Source organism: Equus przewalskii, chromosome 6 (genome assembly GCF_037783145.1).
Source record: "Equus przewalskii isolate Varuska chromosome 6, EquPr2, whole genome shotgun sequence".
Lineage (NCBI taxonomy): Eukaryota > Metazoa > Chordata > Mammalia > Perissodactyla > Equidae > Equus > Equus przewalskii.
In genome coordinates, this window is record NC_091836.1 from 90,280,716 (window position 1) to 90,296,247 (window position 15,532).

Sequence of the window (15,532 nt, forward strand, 5' to 3'; positions counted from 1 at the left end):
TAATTCCGAATACTTAACATATTTTCTAGCTTTATTATTTAAGTGATTTCCTCATGATTTTACAGAGCATACCAGAATTCTACTGTGAGAAACCTTTTTTTTCCCCATATTTCTCTTTTAGTTATGTGAATATTCTTATGGCATTACAGCTTGAAGATTACACCCAATTTTGCTGTAAGACCTGTTTTCTATGGAGTGGAATATATCTTGAAGAGGGGAAGGACAGGGCAAGTCCATTTTGAATTCAGTCCTAGTGAGTTCAGTTGCTGTTGTACTAAACCATATTTGCTCCGTCTGAGACATGAGGTCCTATTGCAGAGTCCTCAGGAGAGGTTGATGGTACCAGAAAGAATGTTTCCCCTGTTCTTAATTTCAATAATTTCGATCTTGAAGAATGTTATTTTTATCCGTTCTAAAGCCACTTGGTAGTTAAGTTTAAATACCTTGAATGTTCAATGAAATAATTTTGACAGAGATTTTTTTCAATAAAATTTATAGTGAAACTAAAAGTGGCAAGAGGATACAGTGGAAACATTAATTCCATCATGGAAAGAGTGACTTTATTGTCTGCATATTTGAGCAGTACATTCTATATACCCTTTGGACAAGGAAAAATATTAGTTCTTGGCAATTTCCACGTCTTCTTTTATATACCTCTTCTGTTTTATATCTGAAATGTCTACTTGATGTAATCAAGGGGAGTAGTTTGCCTCAAATTTTTGTGAAGAATGGGTCATTTAAACTACTAGTATTAAATTTTCAGTTCACTGCATATGGAGAACGAAAGATGCCATTTTCTCCATTTTTTTTCTAGTTTTAGTAGGTGAGAGAGAATATGAAAATAATTCTTTATTTTAATGTTACCCTGCCAAAAATTGGGAAATAAATCAAATGCTGAAGTATATTAAATTCCAGACGTTGGTGAGCAGTCATGGACCAGTTAGGACTGTGTAGGTGTAAGAGACTGAGTGATTTGATTTGAACTCTGTATGAGCTCAGTTTTTTCATCTCAGAAAATGGAGATACTGTTACCTACCCAATTCGTGGTGTCATTTTTTGAGAATTAAATAGGATAAGCCATATGAAAGTAAGTTTTGTGTGCCTAGAGCATGGTAGGCACTTACAATGTTAATTCCTTCCTTTCGCAGCCACCGTATGGTTCAGAAAACAATCGGTAAGTATGGCTTATGTGTAAGGCACTGGGTTTGGCAATGTGGCAGTATAATGATAAATAAGATCCTGGGTCTCTAAGTGTAGATTTTCTTAGTATTACAAATAGAATTAGTCACCACTGTTCTTTTAAAGGTGTAACACCCACGACACCATAACTAGGAATAACATATGTGAACTCTGCAGCATATAAGTAAACTGAAAATGATCAACATAGTTGTGTGTCTCGATAACTGTATCTGGAAACTCTTGGATTTGAGGGGAATTGAAAGACATGAGGGTAATACTTGTTCGAGGGAAACTAGTCAAGTGGTCGAGTATTGGACTCTTTAAACCCCCAGATAACGGCTTTGCTTTCCCTGTTGTTAATGGGCCGTCTAATACGATATCCACAAGCCACATGTGGCTATTTAAATTTAAATTGATTAAAATGAAATAAAATTTAAAAACTAGTTCTCCAGTCACACTCACCATAGTTCAAGTGCTCAATAGCCATATGTTACCAGTGGTTACTATAATGGGTAGCACAGATACAGAACATTTGCATCATTACAGAAAGTTCTATTGGAAAACTACTCTAAGAGTGAAGTTTAATTGGTGAAGATAGAAGTAAATTGTTTGCCAGTCTTTCTCGGAGTTCTTGGACCCATAGCCGAAAAAATGAAATGTTTGTAAGAACACACGAGAGAAGGAAATCATTGGTAACTCAGTATATTTTCACTTGCATTGATGACAGTGATAGTAAATAACCTTTATTGAACACTGCCTTCTACACTTGAGTTACATTATTTAATTCACACTCACACATGCATAGCCAACGAGATACATTTTTTCCTAAATGCGTCGAATAGAAGAGGAGACTGAGGCAGAGAAGCATTAAGTAAATTGCCCCAAGTATCATGGCAAGACGGTGATAGAGCGGAGTTTGAACTCAGGTAATTGGACTCCAAAGCCCTAGCAAGTGGTTAACATAAGAGGAAATGGATTGAATTAGAAACCTTTAGAAGTAAATTAAAATTTTCTTCTTATTGTAACCCAACTTGGTTGGAGCCTGAAGGAATGGGGAGGACACTTTTGGAATTCACAACCTTCTCTTGTACATTAATCATCCAATCTGTAAGTATTTTAGGGGCCATGAGTACATATCTTGGGTTAATCCCAAGATTGGGTTGAGAGATAAAAAGAAACATTAGGCTCTTGCTATTAGAAAAGTTAATATGCATGCTATTGACTACTTGCACACGACCCCGGTGGTTTATTGATAGTCATTTCTCATTTTGCTGAGACAAAATTTTGAATCCCACACCATGGATGCTGGAGTACAGTAGCGTGGCTCTTGCTAGTGAGTAAGTGAGCCTAAATTTCCACCCAATCTCAGTCCAGTTTAGTGACTATTCTCTGCTCAACATTCTGTATTCAGTAACTTTCAAAAATAGTTTGAAGGCGTTACTTAAATTTTTTGGTTATGCTTTTCTTAATTCATGAGAAGCATTTTCTGTATAGTTATGCTATGAATCTCGCGAATTTTGCAGGCCCTGGTAACATGTCCTTTGGGAATGTAAAATCTCTAATACAGAGCGTTCGCTTCTGCCCTCATGTTGATTATGATCTGGTTTGAGTGGTCAAGTCTACCAGTCATTCTTGCATTCATCAACCTGGTTTGGAGGACATAATATATAACAGAATTGTCTGCACAAACATATGTGTAAATAATTAAAGATAGTATGTAATTTAAATACCGTAGGAGTTCTTTGGAGAGTTGAGCAGTAAAAGGAAAACTAATGTGGACAATACATCAGATAAACGATACGTGAAGGTACTCTTTTGAATCCCCAGTTCTTTAGATCTGGAGTATTCTTCTCCATGTCTGTGGTCAAGTTTTCAGCTATTCAAGTATTCACTTCCATAATTACTCACGTTTTCAATTCTAAACCTCTTCTGTGAGATTTCCTTGGCAAGGTGAAATTTGATTTTATTCAATATATCAGTTTGTTTTTATTTTATTTCCTGATATTAAAGAAGAGATTTAGAGCTGGCTTTTTTCCTAGGATTTTCATGAAAACCTAGAGAAGTTAACAGATTTTTAAAAATCACAGAACTGGAAGAGATATAATTGCTAAGGTTTTCAGAATTTTATAAATATTTTTGTGTAAAATATGACAAAAATATTTTTGAGTTCCAAAGGTATTGAGTGCTGGTATTACTGAATCGTTTGTTCTTTAATTCAAGTGAAGTCAAACACAAGCTCTGAAACTCTTAGTTAAAAATAGCACAGCAACTCTGAGAAGACCCTTGGCACTTTGATTTTTGGTTGGTGTGCAACCGGGAAGAGTATTGGATCCTACAAGCTATGTGCTACTGCTCTCAGCCCCTGAGCACAGATCCTTACTTCTGGTTCTCTGTGATGGATTGTATAGGCGCTGGGTGTAAGGGTTCATTAGTCATTTGGACTAATGAGGATGACTTTTTAAAATTTTACCAGATAAAATGTTTCGTCTGGATGAATATTGGAAGCTTCCGTTCACATTGCTTGCAGTTTCCCAGTCTTCAGCTGACATGGAAGCGCTGACTCTAACAGCTCCAGAACAGAAACAAATCCCCCTTAAATCACTTCAACGCCAAGTTGTCAGATGAGTGTTACGCTGCATTCGTCTGCACTGGCAATTCCCAAGTTGTGCAATATCAATAATCAGCTTTCATTTTATTTGAAGATAACTTTCATGTCTTTCAATATGAATGAATTTTAAATAAATACTTAGATTCTGGTATATGGTATGGAGATGACTTTGTAAGGACCACAAGCTTGTAGGGGGAAAATGTTATTTTCATTTGTGTGCTCAGTGCTCGTCCTTTAAGCTCTTAAGGGGAGACTGAATGATTTGTGAGGGCTTATTGCTTGTGGGTGTTCTCTCAAAATGTGTCCCTTGGTGGATCAAGTATCAAATCAATCTGTAGCTTCTCCAGTGCAATATGGATATTGGATTCCTTGTTGCTGTACAAACCATCCACCTTGCGTCCTTTCGCATGCCCTTAGCTATGTCGAATATTCTACCGTTCCTAGGCTATAGTTCCCGTGTGCAGACTCATTCGTGGGTTTGATGTGGTTTCGCAAGTCTTTTTCTGCTACCCAGGGATAGAGGTGATGGATCTTAAAATGGCTCAGTGTTTGCATCTATTTATGTTCTTTTCTTAAAGATGATCTTTGCCTTATTCACGTCATATAAAGCTTTATAGACTCACCTCTTGGAGATTTTTTTCTCAGCAAATCCTCTTTTTTTATGTTTTGGCTGACAATTCACTTAATTTGATTATTTAATCTGAAAATATTGATAAAATGTAAAAGTCCTCCAAAATCCTACTACTTGTTTTGGAATTATGTAAAATAAGAAGTAAATGATTATGCATCAGTCACCTTCCTCAAAGGTAATTACTATCAATTTGATGCATATCCTTCTTGAATTTTTTCTAAATTAACATTATATAAATAAATAAAGTATTCATATTTATAAGACAAGATGTTTAAATGCAATTTAATTTTATATATTTCTATTTATATTGTGTGTGTATATATACATGTACACATACCAGTAAATGTGTATAAACATACACATCATAAAATGAAATTGTGGTATATGTATCTGTTCGCAAATTATTTGCCTTTCCTGATAGGATATACTGAAAATCTTTATGATTCAATACATACCCTTTTTCTTACTCTTTTTAAATGATTGCATAGAGTTCCATTATATTTATATACTGCATATTATTCCAAAAGCCATCTCTTGACATGTTCTTATTTCTATTTTTTTCTATTCCATCATTGTTGCAACAAATATACTTAGACATATACTTTAAGCACTAGTGCTATTATATTTGTAGGCTATATTCTTAGAAGTGAACTGCTAGATTTAAGGATATACTATTTTAATTTTAATAAATACTGACTAATTGATGTTAATGAATATTTTATAAAGGAGATACTATACTATGCTGTTTCTGATTATTTTTACAATGCATATAAGAAAGAATTTCTTTGAAGACCATTACTTAACCAAACTGGTTAAGGGGGTATTGCTATATAGGGAACCCCATACATGATTTATGTATCTATAGTGCCTAAAGTATATATCTATATAAATATTGTCTATTCATGCAAAAACTGTGATTATGTCCACCCTAAATCAAATTCAGTCGGCACCAAAGAGATGGATCTTTGCGGTTGGACAAACACAGCCTTTAAATGATGTAGTAACTGGATGTTTTAGCTTTGTAGCCATAAAACCCTTGGACATGAAGAAGTCTAGTGACAATCTGATGTTAGCAGGACTTCACCAACCCACTTAGGCCACAATTTCAGTTTTTATAACCATCGGTGTAAATGAGCTCAACAATGGACAACATTTTGGTTATATTTGCTGGTTCACAGTTAATAGAGGACACATCCTGTCTATGAATTAAATCACGAAGTTCTTCTCTCTTGATCTCTTTGCTCTTTGAGGCAAAGCTCTGTGTAGCCCAGATCAGCCAAATGCTTGGCTCAGTCTTTCCCATCACATAGAATCACATTCTACGACTTCAAGGAATGCCATAGAAACTGGTTGTATTCTGTTAAAGGAAAACACACACACATCTCTTTAGAATACTCAGTATGGTGCCAAGGGAGATTTCCTGGCTAAAATTTTATTTTATTTTATGAGAAATTTTTAGAAAGTTCACACCCTCCCTTATCTGATGCATTTTCTTATCCCAGGGGATAATTGCTGCACGATGTAAATAATAGGTTTCAAGGTCAGATAGCAGAATTCTGACCAGAATTATTTTTATATTATATAATATAGCAATAGCCTATGTTTAAAAGGAAATAGCCTAGAAGGAAGATCATAGAATATTATTGTTAAAAGATTTTTAATATTTCCCCTTTCTTGGTATTAATGATGGAGACTTGTGATGTTAGATAATTCTGCTCTCTTCTGACTTTCTGATTCTTGTGTAATTTTTATAGTGTGTGTACGTATGCACATAAGAATGCAGGTATGTGTGTTACGTATATTATATATATTCATATACTGTATTTGTGTTTCATTCTTCTTTTACAAATGAGAAATAAGTTTTAAATACTTTGTGAGAAATACTAATACAAGACTTAGATGAAAGAGAAGGCCAAAAAAATAACAAAGAGGTGCTGGCCCTGTGGCCGAGTGGTTTAGTCCGCGCGCTCCGCTGCCGGCGGCCCAGTGTTTCGTTGGTTCGAATCCTGGGCGCGGACATGGCACTGCTCATCAGACCACGCTGAGGCAGCATCCCACATGCCACAACTAGAAGGACCCACAACGAAGAATATACAACTATGTACCGGGGGGCTTCGGGAAGAAAAAGGAAAAAATAAAATCTTTAAAAAAAAAAAATAACAAAGAAAGAAAAGAGGCAATCTGAACCAAGGAAGGGACTTAGGCATCTTTACTACAGATACTGAAAAGGTGAGGCTATGTTTACAGGCATAGATTTTCGTAGGCTCTTAGTGCCAGGTAAGCTTCATTTGCATTTCACTTCCTTTTCTGTAGTTCTTCACAAACATATTTATGGACATGAGGTCTTTCGAAAGCATTTTGTTGAAAGCGTAAATGTATATTTAATGGGTCACTGTGATGACTTTGCCGGATATTCCATCAGACTGTGATTTCTCTGTTTTTCAGAGTCTGCCCTTGAAGAAGATTCCATGCAAAGCCAGCGCACCCTCAGGATCCTTTTTCGCCCGAGACAATACGGCGAATTTCTTATCCTGGTGCCGGGACTTAGGGGTAGATGAGACATGTCTGTTTGAATCGGAAGGTTTGGGTAGGTATTTTCTTCAGAATTTTAGCTGATAAAATATTATTTTGTTTTTGCCAGTCTGACTGTCAGAACTAACTTTTGTGTGTGATGTCATTTTGCAGATTAACTTTAAAAAATGTGTAGTTTGTTGTAAACTTGACTTTGAAGGCAGAAAAATGCATTCTGTCTTATGATCGGTCACCTTGTGCATGGAGGAATAGGAACATGAGGAGCACAATTCTTTCCAAGCTAAAAACAAGTATATACAGTGCAGAATTGGGACATAGGGTTCAATTTTACCACCAGGCTCCAACCTGGACTGGAGAGTGGCTACCTATGCTCTTGCCAGCCATCAAGAGCACCAGTGTCTTTTCACCTCTATAAAAGTATGAAAGCACTGTCTTCCATAGACTTATCTTTGTTGAAACTGGCTTGTTTATGTATGTATTTATCTATTTTTTAGTCAGTTCAAAATCAGGCAAGCAGGCAGGAGAGTGGGATACTTGAAAATGATGAAATAAAAGACAGACACCCAGTGCCTAGGCCTGACCAGATAATTGTGGTTTTCGGTCTTGTTTTATTTTGTGATTGAATTTTGGCAAAGCCACTTCCAGACCATAGAAGGAGCTTTTGTGTTTCCTTGGGAGAAAACATACACTGTTCAGTGTGTCGACATATTTGATACCCTACCATTAAAGGTTCAGATCTTCTACAGAGACACCACTCCAGGACAGCTCTAGTGTGGAGAATATTGAAATTACAGACCCATTCTAATGAACTAGAACCGAGTAAAGAGAGGAGGAATCTAGGGGGAGGAAAAAAGCTTTGGTTCTTTTGCCTGAGGCTTTAAAAAAATCAATTCACAAAATCAGATAACACCAAATATTAACACCAAAGTAAGCTGAGCATCCTTCAGAGAGAACAAGTATACAAATTGCCTTCCAAACAGTCAGAATGCCCTCTGCCCCAGGCCTCAGAAAGCAATATTTCCCTGCCGCACCTAGGAAATTGATGGTAAGAGCTCAAATCTTACTCATTTTATATGCTTAAGGAAATGTGTATTTGTACCAAGAGGAGTTGATGTGATATTGCAAAGATTGTCATCAAATTTCTGAGAATTCTCTCAGCAGAGAAGAGAATTACATGAATTTAGACTAGGAGAACATTTTATCCCGGAAATAAAAATAAACCAGAATAATTGCCCAGTAGCATTCGATATGCAATAGTGTGCTCCTGGAATGCTCCTCATGCAAATGGGCTTTGAGTGGCCTTGCCATTTCCTCACATCAAAGTAAAACAAGCTTGATGGAAGATGTATGTGTTGGATGGACCTCTTTTTTAGTCCGGCACTAATTTTACAAATAGACTTTAACTTTCAGATTTATAGGAAACTAGGGGAGTGGAGGATTATAGGAACGAGTGTGGAGGAATTATTTGCTAAAAAAACTCTTGAAAGATCTAATGAATGTTCGCTCTTAATGTGTGGACAAATAACATCATGATTTATAATTCTGGACAAATTATATCATGATTTATGATTCTGGAGTGCCCCTGCATTGCTAAAGAACTGCCACATGGGGAAGGTGCTTTATTGTTTATCTGTTCATTGTACAGGGTTTCATTAACAGGGTTTCAGTGACTATCATAGGCCAAGCGGATTACTAGGAGCTATAAATGTAAATATGGTCTTGTCTGCATTTTCTCTCTGTCCATGAGTTCTTCCGTTAGCTGAAGTAATAAAACTTTCAGTTGGAATCCAAGAAGCTCGGATAGCTTTTTAAAACACCATTCAGGTAATAAGGAGTGCATTTTATCTTGAAACAATAAAGCCTAAAGCAACTTATATAATAATGATCCTGTTATATAAATACATACTCTTATGTAGCATATAAAGTTATGTCAAGAAGTATTTTGAGATGGCCTAGTTCTTTGCCTTGTCTGAAAAAAGCTGACTTTATAAAAGGAAAGTCCACAATAATTTATATATATAGTAACTCTTGAGTATTTTGTTAAAACATCTTTGATTTTGATTATCTTCTTTGTTATAACTTAGCTTACACCTTGCAATTAAAATGTATTTATATATCCAAGAAAGTTTAATAGGACCAGGTTTTTAAGGCTATAAAAATTGAAAAATAATTTTTAATGCTGCCAATCCCAAACTAAATCAAATGTTAGGCTTTCTAGTTTGCTGCTCAGTGAAAAGAGAAATTTGAAATTTCTGCTGCTCAGAATAGGGCATGAGGTGATGTGTAATACGCCCTGTGGAGACAGAAGAAGGGAGCCAATATAATAGCAATGACTTTAGGATTATTCAGAGAAAGGCAACAGCTGTGCCCATAGATGTTAATGCTAATCAAGAGGAAGGACAATGAGAAATTCCATTTCCCCAAGTGGAGCCCTTTCTCCTTGGAGTTTTCTTATTATCCCCTGTGGGTGAGGAAGTGATTGAGTCACTGCTGATGGCCGTGGACCCTGCATTTCCAGAATTGACTTTCTCACAACAATCACACTGTGTACTCGGCTTGATGTCTTTTCACACTTCACTTTTGAAAGGGAATTTAGGGCAAGGGTTTTTTCTTTTTTCCCTACCTCAAGATTTCATTTCAGTAGCGCACAAGATGAAGAGCATCCTTTGTGTCCCAGTGTTTTGAACAGCAAATAAAATGAAAAGATGCCCTGATGAAGGGGAAAAATCTGTCTGAATGAATGATAAAGTAGATCACTGTCCCGAGTGTGTATCAAGAGGCTTCTGTCTTTAGCTGTTCAAAGATCTCTGCCTGCATAAAGCATTCTTATCTTCACAGCAACTGATCTGCTGCCCTCTGTTGTGGTGCTTTTTGGTGCAATTATTTGCAAGAAGGTCTGGATTCACAGCTCACTCAACCTGTTCTCTTTCCACAACAGCTAATGACAAGAAATCTCCGTGGGTGGGGAAGGTATGCCAGGGATTAACTGCAGAGTGTGGACGGCAGCTTATTCCATATGCTTCTCTCATGCTTCTTGTCTTTTTGATTCTTGGCAGATAACTTTCTATGCCGTAGGATGCAATCACACACAGAGTATAACCTGCAGTTTATCTTCTATAACATTCTTGAGAGATGTTTTTCCTCTGTGAAAATGTCTGTTCTTAGATCATAAGTTCACTAATATCCTGAGGAGTGTCTTGAAAATGACCCAATAGAAAAATGGATAAATATCTTCAATAGCATATTTATAAAAGACTCAAAGAATCCAATAAAGATATAAAACTGTTAGGCATCTTAGTAATAAGGTAAATGCAAAAAAAACCTCTGGAAAATTAGCAAAGATTAAGAAAATTGTGTATTTAGTGTTAAGTACATAAGAAAACAGGATCTTCTATATGTTGCTGAAGAAAACTGGAAGTTGGTATGCCTTCTTGGAGGGCAATTTGACATTATGTATCAGAGACCTGAGAGTGTTCATATCTTTTTCTCAAGTTGTCCTATTTCTAAAAGTTCATTTGAAAGAACTATATAGAGATAGGCACTAGAATGTCCATTGAAACGTTTTTTTTACAAGAGTAAAAAAATGGAAATGGACTGAATCTATGACATTTGGTGGTAGCTTAAATAAACTATAGTTATCCATAGATGCCAACCAAAAATAATATTCATAATATTTTTGAGACTATTTAAGGATATTGGAAAATTATGATTACTATGAACAGGAGATCAAGCATTTATATCTAGTAAATAACAGTAAACTATATTCAGAATTTGAAAGTAAGATAAATAGTAATTGCATTGTAAATGATAGCATTTTCTTCTTCAGTTGCCTATTAACACACATGAGACAATAAACAGGTATGGCATGTAATCTGAAACATGAACAGTTAATTTTAATTATATTAAGATACAATGTGAGCCAATTTGCATAGAGAATTATTTATTGACATACAATTTTAGACATCAGTGTATTACGAGGGCAGTTTCGCACTGTTGAGGTTAAACTGACATGTCCAGTGACTACAGAATTGTATCCTGCTATAGGAACAGAGGACATAGGTCCTTGTGTGCTTTGTGGAGCATACTTTCACCTTCTGGGCCCACGTGTGATGCTCACCTGCAACCCCCACTGTTCAAACCATGCTGTCATGTACAGGGAGTGGATGTTTTCCTTTTCATGTCTCTGATTTATTAAGATTAATAATTGGTTTCACTGGATTCCTTAGAAATATGTAGGGTTGTGCTTTAGGTTAAAAAGATGAACATGAATGTTTTCTCGAATTTAAAAGTATGTAGTTTATCATTCTAAAGATAAAATATTCCCCCAATAATTATTTTAAAAGAACTGAACTTTACTTTTAATTGTAGAATAAAGAAAAAAATGTTTAGAAGCTTCTAGGTATGAAAGCATTTCTGTTTTCAGTGTGACAGAGATGTGACAGTTATTAGACTATATTAATCAACATTCTTCCTTACAGTAAATGTAATAAATTTTCAAATGTTAGATACTTTAACCACCGTTTCTAAAATAATGGTGAATATTTTGATATGACTCATTTTTATTATTCAAATTAAGACCAGAAATCTATAATTTATTTTCAAGCTCAAAAAGTTTTAAGTTATGAGTCCTAAAATGTATTCTCTTATATGAATTTTTTATAAGATATTTTAAGTAAGAAGGTGTTTTCTTAAATTAGTGATCTTCTTGTGTGGAGAATTTTTTATTTGAAATTTACTTTAGCACATGACTTTAGAAATTGTCAAGTTAGTTTAGTTTCTTTTCCCAGAGCCTTGTTTATTTTGCTTTATTTGTATGCATTCTGGTGACCTGGGAAATGGGGAAAAAAAGGATGGGGGGAAATACTTAAAAAATGCATAGTTTTTTGCTTGCCGTAATTGTGTCAACATCACTATGTTATTGGATGATTATAGGATTTGGAGGCCAGTGACTATTCTTCGCCTATTTCTCTGAGAAAGAAGCTACTCAGCAAGAAAAGGGTTTGCTCTCTGCTGTGCTAGCATGCAAATGTGTGTGATGTGTGTTTTATTTTTATGTTCTGTGTTTGTCTTTGCTGTGTGGCCCTGCCTTCTTTTGATGCATGACTCGGTGAGCAGTTTTACAAATCCTGTGTTCTGTTGAACGCTGGCCAGGCACTGACCCACCTGCAGTCTCGGTTTGATCTTGCTGCACAAAAGTGAAAAAGATTGTGTGTGGATTTTTAAACATTAACGTTTTCCGTTTTATACCTGTTGCATCAGAAGAACAATCTATGCCTGCCTTCCGGTGTTTGATAAATCCTCCCTCGTCGCTGTTGTCTATATTGAGGACTATAAGAGTATTTCTGTAGGAAAAGCTACATTGCTTTTATTAGTATGAATGCAGGAAAACAATTCAGGACACCCAGTCAGCCCTGCATTAGTTATATTCACTTTCTTCCCTTCCCAGGAGCAATCTATTTTAGACTTTGGATTTTTTAACACCTGTTCTTATAAAGTACCTACTTTATTAGCATCTTAATTCACTTTTTATTTTTGAACTCAGAAACTCTTTCCAAATCTAGCCATTTGCCCTATTCCAGAGAAAATGTAAGGGAGAATAGCATGGAATCTGATTGAGAGAAATAAATATCTCCCTGGAGGATTGGTGTATCAGGACTCGATGGAGTCAGGGTCGAATTGGGAAAGTGGACAGCTTTCTAGCTTTTGCAGAATCAAATTTTCACTGTACAATATTCAATAGTAATAGCTACATGCTCAATAATGGTGGCTAAGCAGTGCACACGCGCTATCGTATCCGCTCTCCCAACAACCATCATTTTGTAAACGAGAATGCTGGGACCTAGAGAATTAAATAACTTGTCCAATGTTACTCAGCTTCTCAAAGGCCCAGCTAGGATTTGAATTCAGCTTTCTTTACCTCTAAAGATAATGCCCCTGTATTACAGGAAGTTAGGCTTTATTTGAGTTAATTTTAGGAATTCATATGATTATTTCAAGTGAAAGGAAAAAATATATGACTATAAAGCAAATTAGAAAAGACTCTTGCCTCTTATTGGGGTTCTGAGTGATAGTGACTTACTCTGTTAATTTCACATAAGGTCTGGAGAAAGAAAGGGCCCTGCTTGTTCCAGGACGTTTCTCGACTTGGTGGCAAAGGCAGTTAACTACATTTTATTCTATACATCTTCATTACCGATGGGATTATGAATTAATTCTCCATGTTTATGTGAGTTATCTGGATGTCATATCCTATTTTAAATGTGAATAGTGATTCTGAGAAATTCCAATACACGCACACTCAGCCTTAATGAGTTTGTGATTTGCTTTTTCTTCTCTTTCACCTCTCTCAGATAAGTTCTCAGGCACCTGAATTGCTGTGCTATTCCTAATTGCCTCCTACCTTTAAACTCACAGATTTCTGCCTGGGTCTTACTGGGAGTGACATGACGTAGGGAACAGTTTGTGACTATCCCTTCACTTTCTTAGGAGGCATCTTTTGTACCTTATCAATCCTGGCAGGAGAGAACTGCCCATAATCCCCATTAAAGGCTAACCCAAAGCAGGGATTAATTTCCCTACATTCATCATCATCACCACCATCACCACTGGTATCCTAAACACTTATAGAGCATACTTCATGTATCAAGGCACATTTGAATATTTTTAAGAAAATAGATATAGGAATTGTAACTTATACTTATTGTAATAATCATAGCATTGATTAATAGAGGGCTTCTAAACTTTAATGTGCATACTCATCACCTGGAGAGCTTGTTTAAGTATAGATTCTGATCGGTAAGTCTGGAGTGGGACCCAATAATTTGCATTTCGGTCATGCCCCCAGCTGATGCCAATCCTGCTGGTCTGTGGACCACACTTAAGTAGCAAGGGAGTAACATCTATTGCATGCTTACTATATACCAAGTGCTCAAAACCACAAAACTACCTCCTAAGGAAGAGCAAGTGGGAGGCAAGACGCCTACTTGAGAGATGAGGAAATTATGCAGCCTGGACTAGAACCCAACCCTCCTGACTTGTAGTTTACTGTGTCTTCTACTGTACCACTCTTTCGGAGTATTAGAATCTTTTCTCTACTCTGGGAAGGTGGACAGCTGTTAATTTATGATATTTTCATAAGTCAACAATATTCAGCTAAAAATCTAATCTTTTCAAATTTTCTTCCTAAATATAAATCTAAAAACCGGTTTCCTTCAAAATCAACATGAATATTGTAGTCCCTAATGTATAGACACCAAATAGACAACAGAATTTTTCAGGCTTTCATTTCTTTGCCCATCTGTTAAAACTTAATATATTTAGCTAAACTGTATATTCATGGTCTAATGCATTTTATCCTTGCAGATTCTGTGGCATTGAAACTCTACCCCTTGCTCTAGCAGAAGGCCTCATTTTCTATTCCTGGAGCCAGCAGCATTCCATCTGACATTTGATGCCCAGGAGATTTTTACAGAATCTGGGTTATAAGATTGAGTCTCTTGCCGCATATTTTTGAATAAGGATCTGTGATACATTTCCCAGAGGTGTTCTGCATTATACTTTTATTTGAAATGCTTTTGATTATTTAAAAAGAAGCCTCCAATGATAAACTCTTTTGCATAATAATTGCCATTGACTAGAGAACTTATTTGCTTTACAGAGAATTTGTTCAGAGGAAAGAAAGCAACAGTGATTCCCTCTTCTTCTCCTAACTCAAAGCAAAAGACCATATCAATGTTACAATGATAGAGTGAAAAAGTGGTTCCTACTGTAGACTTCAGTGGAAGTGGAAGTTTCTTTATTTTTATGGAAAGATAAACCAGTAAATGTGTTTAAAATGAGTGGTACATATGACTCAATACAAATACTTTAGTTCAAACACAATGTACTGAAAGTTGTCTTTCTAACCATCCTGACAAAGACATGCATTCAGTTATTTGTTCTTGTAAAACGTACAAAATAGTCAATTTAGGTGATTTATTGAAAATGGGCTCATCGAAATTACTTTATTCTCAGAGACAGAGGAAAATTAATGTTAAGATGTTTGGTGTTTCACAAAATGATGTGTCCTAACGTAATTGTTACCTAAGATCTATGCTAAGCACAAACTCGTAATAGCTCTTGGATACCTGCTCTGTGTCTGTCTACAGATGCTGGCCAAGCTGGGCCACTTAACCTGAAATTTGATTAAATTTAGGATTAACGATCTCTAAAATAACATGCATGATAAAATATTCAAAATACGTATACTCATTATAATAGGACCACTTTAAATTATACATGTCTACCAATAGTAATATGTTTTTATTCTGAAGTTTCTTCCTGCTTTGGATAGTGACTGACACATAATAGGTGCACACAAAAAAATGCTTATCGGAGAAAAAATAAGTGAATTAATGTTGACTAAGCCAAATGAAGATAATCTTTAAGCAAATAATTTATAACAATGAGAATAAAAATAATAATAAAGAAAACTAACCTTGGGCAAGTCTTTCCTATGTATTAAGTGTTGTGCTAAGAATAACAATAAATATTACTTTGTTTAATCTTCAAAAAAGTATTGCAAGGTACACACTAGTGTTTTC

At 35.7% G+C, this 15,532-nt stretch overlaps 1 protein-coding gene across 11 annotated transcripts in view; it reads left to right on the top strand.

Annotated features, from left to right (window-relative positions):
- GAS2 (growth arrest specific 2) overlaps positions 1-15,532 on the top strand; it is a 127,316-nt gene that overhangs the window by 41,463 nt on the left and 70,321 nt on the right. For all 11 annotated transcript variants that reach the window (XM_070624524.1, XM_008532124.2, XM_070624527.1 and 8 more), the window contains one exon: positions 6,864-7,005. In XM_070624524.1, the coding sequence (XP_070480625.1) occupies positions 6,864-7,005 (142 nt within the window). The remainder of the gene's footprint in view (positions 1-6,863; positions 7,006-15,532) is intronic.